The sequence below is a fragment of the Myotis davidii genome, unplaced genomic scaffold (assembly GCF_000327345.1).
Source record: "Myotis davidii unplaced genomic scaffold, ASM32734v1 scaffold72, whole genome shotgun sequence".
NCBI lineage: Eukaryota > Metazoa > Chordata > Mammalia > Chiroptera > Vespertilionidae > Myotis > Myotis davidii.
The window spans coordinates 1358054-1375043 of record NW_006284618.1 but is presented as its reverse complement, the minus strand read 5'-3'; the positions used below and the strand labels follow the sequence as shown (position 1 = coordinate 1375043).

Below are 16990 nucleotides of genomic sequence, written 5' to 3'. Positions count from 1 at the left end.
AGGGGAATCAAGGATGAGCTGGACTCTGGCCTGAGGAATTGGGTTCATTTATTGAGGAAAACTGAGGAAGGAGTGGAGTCAGCAGCGTTCGTTTTGGCCATGTACATTGGCAGTATGTGTAAATTATTGGTGATGATGAGGCCTTTGGACCTGCATCTGACGTGCAGGGGGAAATATCAGAGCTGGAGATAGAAATCTGGGACCCATTGGGTATATATAGGTAGTATTTCAAGTCACAGCACCTGTATGATGATTGTTCTAGACCAGTGATTCTCAACTTGTGGGTCGCGACCCCTTTGGGGTTCGAACGACCCTTTCACAGGGGTCGCCTAAGACCATCGGAAAACACATATCTAATTACATATTGTTTTTGTGATTAATCACAATGTTTTAATTATGTTCAATTTGTAACAATGAGATTGGGGGTCACCACAACATGAGGAACTGTATTAAAGGGTCGCGGCATTAGGAAGGTTGAGAACCACTGTTCTAGACTAAGGAGAATATACAAGGAAAAGAAAAGTGGCCAAGGACAGAGAATTGGCCAGAGCTAAAAGCTGGTGAATTGGCCGTTATTACTCATTGCTTTGATATTTTAGTCATTTGTCTGAATTGCTGTCTGAGAAACTAGAGAGACGAAAATAGCATTAATGGGTAGCATAGGACCTGATAAGAATCTGTTTTTTAATCTCTAAAGTGGAACTAGAATTTCTTCGGCGTTTGAAGATGAACTGGTTAATGTGTGTAAAGGTTCATGTTCTACTGCTAGAAGGGTATTCTTATTCATTATTAATGAGATTCTGAGATTTTTCAAAAGCTTTCAGCAGTTTTCAGTTTCATAATAGAGCTTTTTAGGGTAAGATTTTGAATTATCCTCTGTATTTCATATCTGAAATTTGCCCTAGTATAAGGTTACGAGGGATGTTGATAAACACATTTAGTCTTCAAAGACATTTTACTCTGAACTTTCTAGAACCCAGTATAAACCATCTTTGTAGATAATCTCTCCTTCATTTAATAGCCTTCTATATTTAAAAGACAGCACCCTTTAGCTAAGAATATTCAGTTTATAAATGACTCAGTTACTGTGTACGTTTGATATGTGTTAAATTAGGTGGTTGGTTTAGAATTGCAATGTCTGCTGTACTTCCATTATCAATTATGTCAATCCATTTCTCCTGTCGGTATGTGAAGATGTCATTCAGTTCTGCTGACTCACGCTTCCTTTTTTAACCCCCAGAGGTGACCAGTCCCGGAAGAGAGCTGGGGATGAGCTGGCTTATAGTAAGTAGTGTGTTCCTCACCATCTTGGATGTTTTGTGATGTAGATAGCCACTGGCAGTGGCCATGCAGTGAGAATAATGATACCCACAGGGGGCTCATTAGGCTCTGAATGTGACCCAGGACAGACTATTCTGCAAGCTGTGCCCAGATGAGGTCCAGCTGGTGGTGGTGGTTCTCAGGCATTTATCAACAGGCCGCCAGATTCTGTTGTGGCCTAGAGTGGGACAGTGACCAGCTTCAGCTCCTGATGATCTAGCCCCCCTTTCACTCCACTCACAGTCACTTTTTTAAAAACCTCCTTTTGGGCGATTGGGAGAGGGGTGAGGAATATGTGTATAGGCAGGTTCCTACCATTGTTAAGTGCTCTCTGCTATTCATACTTTTTCCTGTTCCGATGATTTTTGCAGACAGCTCCTCAGCATGTGCGAGTTCCAGAGGGTACAGATAGTGACTGTGTTGAATGTACTTTCCTTCCTGCCACAAGGACACACTGGAGCTGCAGAGACTTTTCCGAGCACAGCGGGTCCTGCACTCAGGCGCTCTCACACGGCTGCTCTCAGAAGAGGATGTCGGACTTCTTACTTTGATTTGTAATTTTAAAAAACAAAACAAAATTTTAACTAACAAAATAACTGTCAGTTGCTGCTAGACTTGGGGGTTTTTGAAGTGGGACAATCTTTTAATGAAATCTGTTAATCCATGAGGAACAGGCATCTTGAGAAGTGACCGTTGCTAAGTGAAATCCGGCAGCCTGAATCAGCAGCTTCCTCCACAAATACAAGATCAGAAGAATCTCTTAAAGCGCTGTGTCACTCATTTGTGGGCTCGGCGCCCGGCATACTGGTTTCACACATCAGGATACCTTCAGCTTTAAAACCAAGCGGATCATTACAGTACAGTATTTTTCACCCCTAACCAAAACAAACTCCTTGAAAAGAGTTGGTCTTTGTTTAGATTAGGAAGTCTTGTGAAAGGAAAATGCTAGTTCTGCTTTTGCTATACCTTCTTCCCCATTAGTTCACAACTTTTTTCTACTCTGTGCCTTGAGCTTTGTGCACTTTGCAACTCTGTGACCATGTTGTCAAACTCACAGATGCTTCCTGAAAAAGCTTATGGTATCATGGAGTAACCCTCCAAGATGCCAGGAGTGGCTTCCTAGCAGGATGCTGAGTGAGTGGGAAAATGAAACGTCACCTGTTGGTCAGATTGCCCCCCCCCACCCCCGCCTCACCATGGCATATTCATGTTAATGTCAGGGACCAACTCTTATGGAACTTTTCCATTCCCTCTACCACTTAACATGATTTCACCAGCTGCTGTAGTACTGGCATCGCGCTGGTCCAGGCGTGGCCAGCACTTCAGCAATAACGCTCCCCTTTCAATGTTGAGAATCATCCAACAGTAAAAGCTGGCTCCGGTGATGCTCTAGGAAACGGATATGGTTATTAAATCCCAGTATAATCAGCGGTGTGGGATTCCTGATCCATTTCATCTTAAATGGGTAGGATAGGATAGATACTTTCTAAAAAAAGTCTGTAGCCTGCATCTTGTAAACATTGTATCTGAGTCTGAAAAGAAGTAGCACTGCTGCGCTGGAGGCCCCCTTCCAAAACGGCCAAGCCGTTTTGTTTGTCTACACCCACAGTGCTATTTGGTTGTTTAGACTCTGAAGCTTTTTCTAGCTCTTCTTGAAAGGCAAAGAAAAATAGAAAGATGTGGCAAATGGGAAAAAATTTTGTTCTCAATTCTGCTTGACTCTAAATTGAGCATTATGCTTGAGTCTATTAGGCTATGTCAGACTAATGGTCACCTCTTCAGAGAACTTGGAGCAGAAAAAGAAGACATTAGGGATACTGTCACACTTCTGATTTGCAGGATTTTTTAAGAGTTGCCTCTGCCAATTCAGTTTGTTTCTTTTTAGGGGGTGGGAGAGTTAGAAGTGTGATCTTAGGAGCAAGTAAGTCATCTAATAGAAGTCCTCTGTTTGTAAAATTATTACTCAGAGAAGTAAAAGTAAAGGTGGTCAGATTTTATTTTTCTAAGTACTTGTCAACCAGAGTTGATAGATTTTGTGGAGGACTTGAGTTAGCCTCATTAATTCTGTGAGTATTTTGGATTGTATTGCTGAACACTGAATTACTGTAAGAATATATACGGGCTCTCCCTATGCCCTGAATAGTTTGATTTGCTGCACCAGTAACATTCTAGTATCAAGGAAAAATTCCATTTTACCATGAAGGCCAAATTTTACTTTCTCAATGGACTGCTTGCTGCAGGCTTATAAATAACACTTGCAACTAAAGTCTCTCCTGAGTGGTTTTAATAATATTTCTGCAGGAATAAAATTGGATTTTTAAGAAAAATGTTGATAGGTTCTTCAGTAACTTAATAATATACCCAAATGCTTTTCTGGGAGAGACTATTGTTTGGCCAACAACAGAACTTTCCCTATAAAAGCATTGTATTATGATGTGAATTGGCATTAAAACCGTTGGATGTTTTTGCATTATTAAGTTAATGGAGAAATATTTTATATTGTCTTCTTTTTATTATAATATATGTGTAAACAAAAAGTGGGCAGAGTAAAGTCTGCGAAACTTAGTTTCTCTGAAGTTTTGGGCAGTGACTGCAGCCAGCCCTGGGTCAGGGCTTGGTCCTGCAAAGCCGGAGGGAAGGCGCTGTAGGAGGTATCTACACGTTCTCCTGGTGCACGTGACCAGTGGTTTCTCATTTTCACCCCCGAGGTACATTGCAATATGAAGAACCCATTTCTTTATTTCAAGCCAAAGTTGACCTTGCTTATTTAATTGGAGTTCTTAGCTAAATTCTTAGTTTGCAACATGAGAAGAAATAAGATTTAGCCTCCATTTTTGTTTTGACGAAGCATTGTTGGCCAGAAAGTATTTTCTCATGTTTACCTGTATTCTTGCCAGTATAGTATATCGTTTCTCCACCAGTTGACTTTTGTGGGGCCCAAGTCAGAAAATTGTACATGCAGGTCGATCGTCAACAAGTTGATTTGGCTAAATTGACTATTGTGTGTGTGCAGCCTAACTCTAAACCATCCACAAGAAAGCCAGTCCAATCACATTGAAATCATGGCATGAAAAAATGTGAACAGATAATGGTTTTGAGAGACGGTACTTATTTTAAAGTTGGCTTGAATCTTCAGTAACAGTGTCATCCGATGCCCTCTGTTGTCACAGCTGTACCCTAGCCCAGCAACTACTTTGTTTTTTGTGGGGCAGAAAGCAAACCCTGACATACATAGTTCTTACGTAGAATCTGTGAGAAGAAACACCAACCTGGATGCAGGAGTTGTGCGTTACTACATTTTACATTTTTCCTGTTCCTCTTACAAGTTTGAGGCAGCTCCCCTCCATTTCTTTGGGGTACAGGATGAAAACCTATTTGTGAGTAAGAGAGATTGCAGAAGAATGGACGCCCAAGGCGGTGACCACTGCATGTGCGTCCCCAGCACTGCAGCCCCCTCATGCTGCTGGTGCCCTTGCTCCATGCTTCTCGTCGGGTTGCAGATTTGCACACACAAGGAATTCCTCAGGAAGAGTTTGCACATACATCACCTTGCAATATTCTGTACTGACTGCACAGGGATTCGAACGTCCTTCAGCACAAAGAGAACTTGGGAGTGGCGATCGGTGCACACGCGCTAGCCAGAGGTATGGTAACCCAGGGACACGATGGTTTCTGCAGGTATGAAGTGAGCAGGAGCACTTGTATCATAGTCTTTAATAAACCCTTTACTCTCCCGGGGTAACCTTCCAGGTTGTTTGTCATCTTATGGAGGCTGGCTGTAATTTCTTCTGTATTTACTCTGTTTTATCACAATTATTTTCGTGATTATCATGCAAGAGTTATTGCCCTTGAGCCAAAAGTCAATTGTTTAGTAAGCAGCTATTGTAAAAATAACTGAACATTGTTTTAGGAGTATACACTAATCTGAGATATTAAAAACTTTACAACTAAAAAACCAACACAAGGTAACCCACATTAACTATCCAGTCACTTAGGATGTTTTCAGTTGGTTTTTCATGGTGTCTCATTGAGCTTCAGAGTATATGTTTACTTTACTCCAAGCCTAGGCCTCTTAAGGGGACTTTGAAGTTGAAGGTCAGAATGTGAATTCCGTGACTGACACCTGTAAGAGGTTTATAGGACCTTTTTCGTTGTGTTACTGTTTTCAATATAATCACATAAGATGACGTTTATGTTTATTGGAAGTTAAACATAGTAGTTCATGGAGAAATGGATTTCTTATTATTTTTATTACGTTGTTGACATTTGCCTTAGTTTCTGGCCACCAGAATATAGGGTGGGACAAAAGTAGGTTTACCGTTGTTTGGAAAGTACTACAATAATTAGTAAATACTACAATAATTAATTATAAATAAATTCTGTTTCGCATACTCACAACTGTAAACTTGCATTTGCCCCACCCTGTATGTGAAAGAACCCCTATTATTTTCCAAGGAAAATGATTCCTCATCTGTCTCTACTGTTTATGAACTAAGTCATTGACATGTTCCCTCCTCCACTGGCCAAGCCCCTGTTTTGAATCTCTTTCCACAGCCGAGTGGCATAAGTGCATACACTATTTCTGCTTATGTTGATGTGGCTGTAGGAGAATTACAGACAATGCTGATCAGAGGCACATTAAGACCCTATAACCCTGCTGGTTGGGAATGATCTTCATTTCTGGTTGGACTGGATTCTTTAGGGAAATGTTAACAGCTTTCAATTCTGGGAAATTTATAGTGTGGCTCTGGGGTGGATTCTGTGGTTTGAAAAAAATAAATATTTTGTATTGATTCCCACATGTCATTTAATTTCGTGACTGTGTACTAAACCCGGTAAGACTGCGGATGTTCTCTTAGAAGGGCACGTTTTGTTGAACAGATGGCAGTGTAATTGGGTCATTAGTCCTGTTTGTCACTGTTGCAGCCATGCAGTCCAGGGGAGATTATTCACATGTGAAGTGGTGGGAAGATATGGCTGGAAGTGGGAATGCTAATGATGAATGGGAGGTCAAGGCAGACAGGAGGCTGTGCAGGCCACCAGCATGGCCAGCGCGAGGGTGAAGCATTGACATCTGGTCCCTGGTGGTTTTTGGTTGTTGTGAAGTTTGGAGACTTGTGGTAGAGCTTAGAACAAGATGTCCCGCACATCAGCTCCGTTATAGATCAAGCAAAACGAAATGGTGGGTGACACTCCCGTTGACCGGGGTTCAAAGCCACTGACCTGGGTTCTGACCTTTAACTCTTGGTTGCTTTGAATCAGCCCTTCTGTGTTAGGGTGTAGACTGTCACTCTAAAACATTGTGGTTAATGAAATCTTGTACAGATGTCCGTGGCCTTGTTCTATTGACACCTGGTTCACCGGAACTTTGTTATATATAGAACTTCATGATTTTCTCAGCACATTCATCATGCCTCCTAAGTGATGACCACACTCAGCACATGTCTGTTCTGCCATGTTCATTAGCCTGCAGTGAGTGTCCATCTTGACCTCTGTACCAGTGATGGAAAACAGTGTGTGTGTATTTAGCTATATACATATATAGTATATGTACAGATGTGCATAAATATATGTAGTTTTTCCTTTTTAGACACTGGATCCATTGTGGACTTTTAATCAAAACTGATTGGGTTTTTTTTTTCATTGATTAGACTGTGCTTTTTAAAAAATAAGCCTTTGTGTTTTCTTGCTATGAAATCAGTTATTTCCCCTAAGGTTTCTTGAAATCTTACTTTACAGTTTTGTTTCCCTCGCTGTCCCTTTGCAAGTGTCCTTTCCTAGTCTTCTCAGATGCCGATTCTTGCCCTCTTTGTGAATAACGTAGGCTGTGCTGTGATGGTGTCTGCTTCTGATGGCCACGCACAGCCGGATTCGGTGACTTCGCATTTTCTTTTTCCCTCCATTTAAGTCTCCTGACATTTTTCCTTCAGGTTTTGTTTTTTCCCCCCAAATAGGGAGCTGTTTAAGTCCTCTCTTCTATTAGCATTCTTTTTTTAACTGAGCATAAAACTTTTCTACTAGAACCAGTTTTTAGTATATATTCATGTTTATTTTCTCAATTGGTCTATTTCTCAATAATCCAAAATTCTAAAACGTTTGAATTTCAAAAAACATGATATAGTAGAAAGAATATCACATATATAATCTGAGAACAAGAGTTTAGTCTCAACTAGTAATGTATGTGCTTGGGTAGGTTATTTTTCTGAACTTAAGTTTCTCCATATTAAGTCCACTCCCTCCACCCCAGATTGCTAGTGATAGCGCCTCTATATATGGCAATGGGCTTAATTTTCCAGAAGATATAACAGTTCTAAACTTATTAAAGTATGCACCTAAGTGACTAATAATATACCTCAAAATACATATAAAGAAAAAATTGACCACAACTACAGGGAGAAATAGAGTAATCTACCAACATAAAGGGCGTTTTTAACACACCTCCTCATAATTAATAGATCACGCAGAAGATAAAACTGACAATAGATTTAAGCATAGGTTTAAACAGCATAGTTACTAAATTTGATTTGATATATATATATGTGTATATATATATATATCTCCCATTGTACCCTTTAATAAGAAAATAAGCATTTTTGAAAACCAAATCTAACATTGTATTTAAAATATAACCAAATTGGATTTATCTCAGGAATGCAAATTGGTATTAGGAAATCAATTAATGTGTCTCATCTCTTAATGGATTAACATTGCATGATCAGATTGTCTATGAAAATCCAAAGAGCCTACAAGGCAAATTAGAAGACTTGAGACTTTATCAAAGTTGCTAGAAGAAAAGCAACATGCAAATGGCAATTATGTTTTCATGTACCAGCTACAAGCAATAATGGCTTTAAACTTTTTAAACATAATTACATAAAAACTACAGTAGGAACAAAATATAAAGTACCTAAGAATGAATTTTAATAAAAGGTATAGCTTTTTAATGTGAAAATGATTATTTTTAAAAAATACCTTTACTGGCCTAAATGTATGGAGAGACTGTGATGGATAAGATCATGTAGGTCTCACCTGTGTCTACAAATTGGGTAATAAATTAATGCAATTCCATAATGCAATTTCAACAGTTTTCATTGTGGTACTTGACAAGTTGTTCCTAAAATATAAATGGAAGACAAAGGACCAAGGATATCCAAGACATTCCTTAAAGAGAGTGAAAGGAAACTAGCACTCCCCTCAACAGTAAAACGTAACATCAAATATAGTGGTTAAAACGTGTGGGAATGGCACAGAGATTATGAGCAGATGAATAGGAAGAAAGGAAATGCTTCACAAAGGAAAAGAGCAAATGGGATCTTGACCTTCCACCAGGTACAAAAGTCCAGGTGGGTTAGAGGATTACATAGGAAACGTAAATTTGTAAAACTTTTACAAGGCAACAGAGAAGCAAATCGTTAACTCAAAGATAATTTTTTGGCTACATTGATAGTATTTTGGTTACCAAACATGCGACAGAGTGAAAAAATGAGCCCACACTGGAGTAGGAGACAGATTGTCACATACGGACATAACAGAGAGCACCTGAGTGCAAATCTAACGTAAGCAGTGCGGGAGAGAAATGAGCAAATAACACCAGCAGGCATTTCATAGAAGGCAGGGAAATGGCCCATAAACATGAAACGATGTTCAACTTCATTAGTTGCACATTGAAATGCATATTGAAGCCATAAATACCATTTTCTAGCCACCAAATTGGCAGCAACTAAAATGTTAGAAAATACCAACAATCGGAGAGATTGTGCCAACAGAAACTTTCATCTGCTGCTGTGGGCGTGTCGATTGGCACTACCTGCTTTGGAAAACAGTATTTTCTATGACGTTGGACACAGGCATATCTTACAGTCCAGGATTTATGCTGTTAGAGAAACTCCTGTGTGTGTATACACCCAGGACACGTGTCGGGAATGGTCACACCATTATTTGTAATAACCAAAAAGAAAGGAAGGAGAAAGCCAAAGGCCATCTACAGTGTAATGAGTGAATGAAGTATATGTGTGCAATGGAACTCTACGGGGCAGTCAGGGCAGCTGAGAGCTTTGTACACGAGCACAGATGAATCTCGGATCACGTTGAGTAAAAGAATCATGTCAGAGAAATACAGCCAGCATGGGCACCTGTGCTTCAGGTTCCCAAACAGGAGAAACGTACAGCTTTGGGATTCGTAAATAGTAAAAGTAGAGAATGAACAGCATGCAAGAGCTTGGTTTCCTTGAGGGAGCGGGGGTGAGCTGAAGAGCACAGGGCCTCTAAGCACGTGGTAATTGAACACTGTGACACGTCAGTTCTTGAGTTAATGCGGTGCATTCAGTGCAGAGCCAAAACAAATACCAACGAGTATTTCAATATCAATTAAAACCCACCATATACATTTGAAACTAATGTAATATGTCAGTTATACCTAAAAAAAAAATTAGAAACCTAAATGCCCAACAATAGGGATTGATTAGATTGTAGTGTTCCCATATAATGGTGGCATTAAATGGTCTTGTAGAAGATTGCATAATGAACGTATGGGATGAATATTATGGTAGGAATGCACAGAATGGCTTTTCAAAAAAATAGATCATTGTTAATGTGTTTTAAGCAAATATATATGACTTTAAAAAATCATATGGAAGTATAAACATAAAAGTAGGAAAACCTTCATTGAAAGGGGAAAAAAAGGAACTTAGCTGTACCAAAAACAAAAGAATAATGTTTTTAAAAGAAAAATTAATTTTTTACACTGGTGCAAAAACAGACAAGTTAATGGAAAACGGTTTTAAAAATAGACCCAAATACTTTTAAGATGGCTTTTTGAAATAATTGCAGCCATGATGGATTATTCAGGAAAAGGCATTAGTAGAACTGGAGAAAATTAAATTGATTTCCTATTGCACCATTCACGAAAGCCAATTAAGTTATAAAAAGCTAGGAGACAATGTAGTTAATATTTTCTTGGGGCTGGAGAAGTTTGTTCCATGCATACACGCAATGACGAACAACTCTGCATAAACCAGTCACCTGACCACATGCCACTGAGCGCCGCCCCCAGTATGTATGTGTATGTAACATGTACATGGACCTTTTAAAATTAATGTCTATGTACTATGCTAATATATGTAAGAAAATAGCAAAAAGATGAGGTTAAATGTTTTAAAATATTTTTGTGTGTATTTATGGTTGAAAAAGCACCTTTTGCTCTTTATAAAAAAATTTTTTCTTTTAGTGAAAGCCTTATGATTAAAAATGTCTCATTATTGCTCCAGCCAGTTTGGCTCAGTGGATAGAATGTCGGCCTGTGGACGGAAGGGTCTCGGGTTTGATTCCAGTCAAGGGCATATGCCCAGGTTGCGGGCTTGATCCCCAGTAGGGGGGTATGCAGGAGAGGCAGCTGATCAGTGATTCTCTCTCATTGCTGTTCCTCCCTCTCCCTTCCTCTCTGAAATCAAATATATACTAGTATTTGCCTCATTATTTTTGCAGCTCCTGGTTTTAACACTTTATGATAAAGACAATTTAATGTCTGATTCCAAGGTAAGTTTATGTTCATGGCTGTTGTAGCTAAAAAAGCGACTTCATTACGGTCTGCTTTCAAATGACTGCTTTACTGAAAAACAGCTCATTTCCAATTCCATCCGCTAGTCTCATAAAGTGTTTGCTGAAATCTTTATAATAAATGTCCATCTCACGGTCAGGCCTTGTTCTTGCTCAGTAACTGGGGTGCGGCCTGTTCACTGTTGGTAAAGAAGGGGCTCCGGACCTACCGAACTCATGTTGGGATTTCACTTCCCAAGCTTAAGTGTGCACGTAGGGGAGTTTGAGGAGGCAACAGTCTTTGGCAGGACATTTTCACAAAGCTTGAAGCATGGCTAACCCTTTCACAAGGCACTTAACCTGAGTTTCTTTTAGAAACAGCTACTTACTGCCAGTCTATCATCTTTACCTTGAAACATCAGATAAAATCTGTTCTTTTTTTTTCTTAATACTTTCCATATTACATATTTCTGTTAAGCACTTGTCATCACCACCAGAAAGATTGGCAAATTGCAAACATTTGTCTTTTTTCAATAAAAAAATACATCTTTAATAGTACCAAGAAGGTTGGTGTCGAGATAACCAGCAAACCACTTTTGGGGTTTAAATTTTTCTGTCGCATAAACTCTTGTAAAGAGGGCCTTGTGGGGGGCACACCAATGACAGTGTCCTGAAAGAATGGACCAGTGTCCCCCCTCCCAGTGCTTTTGGGACCCCTCAGGTCTACGTGCTACCTGACCACGTGCAGTGTGTATGATGGGCCACGCTTCTTTACAATTAAGAACATTTAAAATTCACTAGAGGCCCAGTGCACAAAATTTGTGCACAGGTGGGGGGGTGGCGTCCCTCAGCCCAGCCTGTACTCTCTCCAATCTGGGACTTCTCAGGAGATGTCTGACTGCCTCTTGCAATCCGGGACTACTGGCTCCTAACCACTCACCTGCCTGCCTGCCTGCCTGATCGCCCCTAACTGCTCCCCTACTGGCCTGATCACCCCTAACCACCTCTGCCTCACCCAGCACCTGGGACCCAGGATTCCCTCCTCCAGCCAGTTGCAGTCCCTCAGGACCCAGGCTTCCCTCCCTCTGGCGGGTGACAACCATTTGCATATTAGCTCTTTATTATATAGGATGTTTCCTTCCTGCACCTCTGTGGATCGATCTTGCTTGAGACCACTGGTTTAAGCATTATGGGGAATTTATTGTCTCACCGCAGTTCCAGGGTTGAAATATACAGCAGCTCCTTCACCGCAGGGGCCCCGGTTTCTTCCAGCTTCCTGCTCTGCCAGTGCACGGGAAGACCAGACTTTCGGGGCACATGGAGAGAGGGGTGCTCTGCAGGGCTGTCAAGAGTAGGCTCTTTCCAGCAGAGCCAGACCTGCCCAAACTAGAACGAATGTCCTGCCAGCACATCAAGGAAACACAGTTGAGTGCTAATCATTGTATGCAATTCAGAGGGAGGATGCTGTAGGCCAGCATGGGGCTCGCGAGCCACAGTTTGCCGACCACTACTGTAGGCCAAGGCCAAACATACTCAGGGAGGCTGACCCAGTTGTAGGGAGAGCTTGTCCTAGAATCTGCACCGGACTGGGCATTTAGGCTCCACCATTAAATCGTCAGGCAAGTCACTGAACCACTCTGACCTTCAGCCTCCTCGTCTGTAAAACAAAATATTGGCCCATGGTGGTGAACACTTGTTTGCTCAGCCTCCATGCCCTTCATAGGATTTATTTCAGGGAACTGCTCCTCCCTGTTGGACGCAGTCTTGGGGCGCTGCTGGTGAAGTTGTCTGACCTGCCCCACCCATCGATGGGCACAGGACCCAAGCCAACCAGGCCCTCGCCCCTGGGGTTGAAATTGTCTGTGGAGCAATTTGAAAATCTGAAAAGGACAGGCAGGAGCAGATACACCTGGGACTGGGCCAGGGTTCCTGCTGCAGAGACTGTGGAGCTGCAGGTGCTTGTCCCCAGGGCTGGCTGGTCAGCTCTGCCTTCCGCCTTCACCTTGAAGTGTGAAGGTCACTTTGTTGCTCTAAGACCTGCGAGACGTCTAGGGCTCTTCCTTGTGGCCCCTTCCTCACAAGACATGTCTTTGTTACCCACTTCAGAGCTTTTCTGAAACAAGATAGTGAACCAATAAGTTAACACATTTAAAAGATGGAGACGAGCTGGTTTCTTCTCTGCCCAAACCCAAGGTTCCCAGGTTGGCGGGAGCAAGGAAATAGTTCCCGAGCTTCATCCTTGCTTGCCCACCAGCATTGAAAGCCAGGTGTCCGCTCACCCCAGCCCTGTGGGGCACGGCCGGGCCTCTGCTCAGCCTCTGCAGGGTCGTTGGTGCGCAGGAAGCGCTGGCCAACACTGTTTAATGACCTGCAAAACCCTGTGGCTTCGGGCTGACCATTTGTAAACAGCTCTGGCCCTGGTGCCAACAGTGAAAATGCATTAACAACCTCCAGGCAGCAGGAGTTCCCAGGGCCAACCTGACAGCCTGGTCCCCGGCGCTGGTCTCCTGGGCTTCGAGTGGGAGCCCAGGGAGGGAATGGGTGGGCCCCACACATATTGGCTGTAATGATTGGGGGTGGGCAGGGGCGAGGGTGGCCCTCTCATTACCCAGCACATGACACCTGGAAGGACCCCCACCGCTAAACGAGGCCATTGAGGAATAGCCCGCTTAGCGAGATCCTCGCTCTGTGCCAACGTAGTGCCAGGCAGGCACCCCACTCAGCCCTGTGAGAACAGTTACCTCATTTTCCACATGAGGTTTGGTCTCTGGTTCTGCACAGCCGGCCCCAGGCATGGCGGCACCATGGGGTCCACTTGGAGGGAGGGGTGATGTTGGAGGCCTTGTCATCTGTCCCCTTCCATGTGGCTGGACAGACAAGTGTGCGAGCTGGTGCTGTGTTAGCTCTGCTGGGTTTTCTTCCCGACCTTTGGTACTGAGTCCTGGTCAGGAGCAGGGTTCTTGGGGGCCGTTGTCTGCTGGCCCAGTCAGGGCGAACTGATTACCCAGCCAGCAGGGCATGGGGACAGGGAGCTCCCCCCCTCCCCCCAGAGCCCACTGCAGTCAGAGCTTATTAATCTAGATTAATGGGCACAGACAGGATTCTTGATTTCCTCAAATACATGGACTTTTAATGGTTACTGGGGCAACCAGGCCTGGCTCCATTCATTATCCAGGGGAGGACATGAACATGATAGGATCTCCTTTCTTGCCCTCTACTTTGCAGTCTGTGAGTTCATGGGAGTGGAGAACGGGGTGCCATGAAAAGGGGTGTCATTCTTGGGCCCCACGCTGGAACAACAATGAGAAACTCCGGAGGTGAGGCCAGCAATCTTTGTTGTAACGAGCCCTCTAGGAGATTCTCGGGCAGGCGAGGGCTTGGAGCATAGCTCGCAGGGCCTTCAGAATCGGCTTCGAGCAGCGCTGCTCTGTCCTGGCCCCACACAACTCCTTCCCCAGCCCAGCAGCCTTCGTGCGCCCTGGGCACCCTGTGGTCTGTGCCTGGACAGGGCCCTTCCCTCCAAACCTGCTCGTGACCTGAGTAGGCCAAGAAGCACGTGTCAGTGCGGGCTGCCCGCCTCCCGGTTGGGCATCATTAATCTGCGATCTCGGGGGGTTGTCTCTCAGACAGTTTCCCTTCCAGGAATGAGCCCCATGGAAAGTGGTGTGGACACGGATGCTGCTGCCCACTTGTTTTGAAAGGGATGCATCTCCCAGGTTGATGACTTGTTGTGACTGGTCGTCAGCCTCAGATGACAGCCATCAGCAAGAGCATCCGCCACATCTGGAGCTCCCAGGTCCCCAAGAGAACCGAAGGGGAAGGGACGATGGGGAAAGGTGAGCCGCAGACCAGCTGTGCAGGTGATGGCACAGGTATGCGCTCCGGGCCCTGGCTGCTTCTGGGAGCCTGGGAGCCTGAATTCAGGGAGCCCGAGCCATGGAAATCAGATCCCGGGTGGCACTTGGGCCCTGATGGTTTTTAAAAGCTCCTTGGATGATTCTTTCTCCTTTCCCCCCTCCAGCTTTATGGAGATACAATTGACATTTAACGTTGTGTAATTTAAGGGGTATAAAGTGTTGATTGGATGTGTGCATACATTGCAAAGGAATTACCAGAAAAAGATTGGCTAACACTCAGTTACCATTTTGTGGTGGTGGTGGTGGTGAGAACATTTAAGACCTAGTCTCTTAGCAACGTTCAGTGTACAATACAGTATTGTTAGTTACAGTCATCATGGGGTACACTAAGTCCCAGACCTTACTCATAACTGGAAGTCTGCACCCTTGGACCTGTATCTCTTCTTTTCCCCCTAGCCCCTGGCATCCACCAATCTACTCTATTTCTATGAGTTTGGCTTTTATAGGTTCCATATGTGAGATATTACAGAATGTATCTTTTTCTGACTTATTGTCACTTAGCATAATGCCCCCAAGGTTCATGCATCTTGTCACAAATGATAGGAATTCCTGACATGTTTTAAATAGCGGAGTAGCATTCCACTGTGTACACGCGCGTGCGCGCGCGCACACACACACACACATACAAACACACACACACTCTCGCACGCACCATACTTTATCCATTCTTCCATTGACGGACACTTAGGTTGTTTCCATGTCCTGGCTGTTGTGACTGTGCTGCCGTGAACCTCCCGGAGATGGGGACGCCATGATTCTAATGTGGCCAAGACCAGAAACCATTTCTCTTCTCACACTTGAAGGGCACTAGGAATGCCTTGGAGAGCTTGTGGGCAGTTCAGGCCCCGACTCAGTGGTTGTGGAATGGAGGTTTAGGGTTTGCAACCTAGGAATACTCACCGATCCATTTGTCAGGTGGCCAGTTTGTCTACATCACTGATTTCTGGTGTGATTTGGTCAAGGTAATACTTAGTATCCTATTAAGGGGAATTTCACTTTTGCTTAAGATATTTCATCAACAGAAAGACAGTACCAGCATTTCATTAGAGAATTTTAGTGTTTATGCTAATTTTTCATGTATGTTTTCAGTTCGTTTGAATAATTTTCTGTTTTGCAAAATGATTGTCGGTGAATGGGCTGCACTTGGTGTCCATGAAGGGGTCTTGGCCAGCCTGGGAGAGGAACCGCACAGCTAGGTCTTTGGCGGAGCATTCTGACTACCCCAGAACCCCCAGATTTATCAGGCTGGGCCTCTACTTGTTTTACAGTTCAAGAATCTGCTGCCAGCCCTCGCTGGTTTGGCTCAGTGGATAGAGCGTCAGCCTGTGGACTGAAGGGTCCCGGGTTTGATTCTGGTCAAGGGCATGTACCTTGGTTACGGGCACATCCCCAGTAGGGAGTGTGCAGGAGGCAGCTGATCGATGTTTCTCTCTCATCGATGTTTCTAACTCTCTATACCTCTCCCTTCCTTTCTGTGAAAAATCAATAAAAATATATTTAAAAAAAGAATCTGCTGCTAAAAGTGTTTGAAAACTGCATCTAATTTTATCTAAACGCTGCCTTTGACAGTTGAGAAACATGAGGCTCAGAGAAGTTAAGCAACTTGCCCGAGGTTGCACAGCCAGACCAGATAGGTGCTCCAGGCCTTACCTTGTCAGAACTTACAGGTAGAGCCTGCCCGGCGTCCTGTGCCTTCTGAGAGTTGAAAATGAGGCTCCTCCCTCCTAGGACCACTGACCCCATCCAGGTGTCAGATGTGAGAACAGTAGAGCAGCATCTAATGGAGGTGCTGCTCATTCCCACCCCAGAGAGCGCTGCCCCGCAACCTAGGACCTCCTCCTCTTTACCCACTGGTCCGGGAGAGCAGGCGGGCTGGGCCCAAAGCCACTGCCACCGCTTCCCACGGAGTTTCCTTAAGCTCTCTGCCCCTTGTCTGAGGAGGGGCAGTATTAGGACCTGCCCCATGCAGACAGACTGAGCATTAAGTGAGATGGTCTGAGTAAGAGGCTCAGGACCGGGCCCGGCGCAGAGTGGTTCTCTGCCATCACAGGGTCTTGGGAATGGAGAGGAAGGGGAGATCCTAGAGGCAGCCCCGGGGGAGGGGAGGGGAGGGGTGGGGGCTGCTATCTCAGCTACATCCGGAGGACTGAGGGACCTGTTGGAGGGGGTAGCAAGGGGCCTGCATCATGGTTGTCCAGGCTGGCCCTACCCTCCTCTCC

The 16990-nt window shown here is 43.9% G+C and overlaps 1 protein-coding gene across 1 annotated transcript in view; it reads left to right on the top strand.

Moving 5' to 3' along the window:
* CACUL1 (CDK2 associated cullin domain 1) overlaps window positions 1-16990 on the top strand; it is a 79928-nt gene that overhangs the window by 43141 nt on the left and 19797 nt on the right. The window contains exons 10-11 of the mRNA XM_015572463.1: window positions 1241-1284; window positions 1692-1722. Coding sequence (XP_015427949.1) covers window positions 1241-1284; window positions 1692-1722 — 75 coding nt within the window. The remainder of the gene's footprint in view (window positions 1-1240; window positions 1285-1691; window positions 1723-16990) is intronic.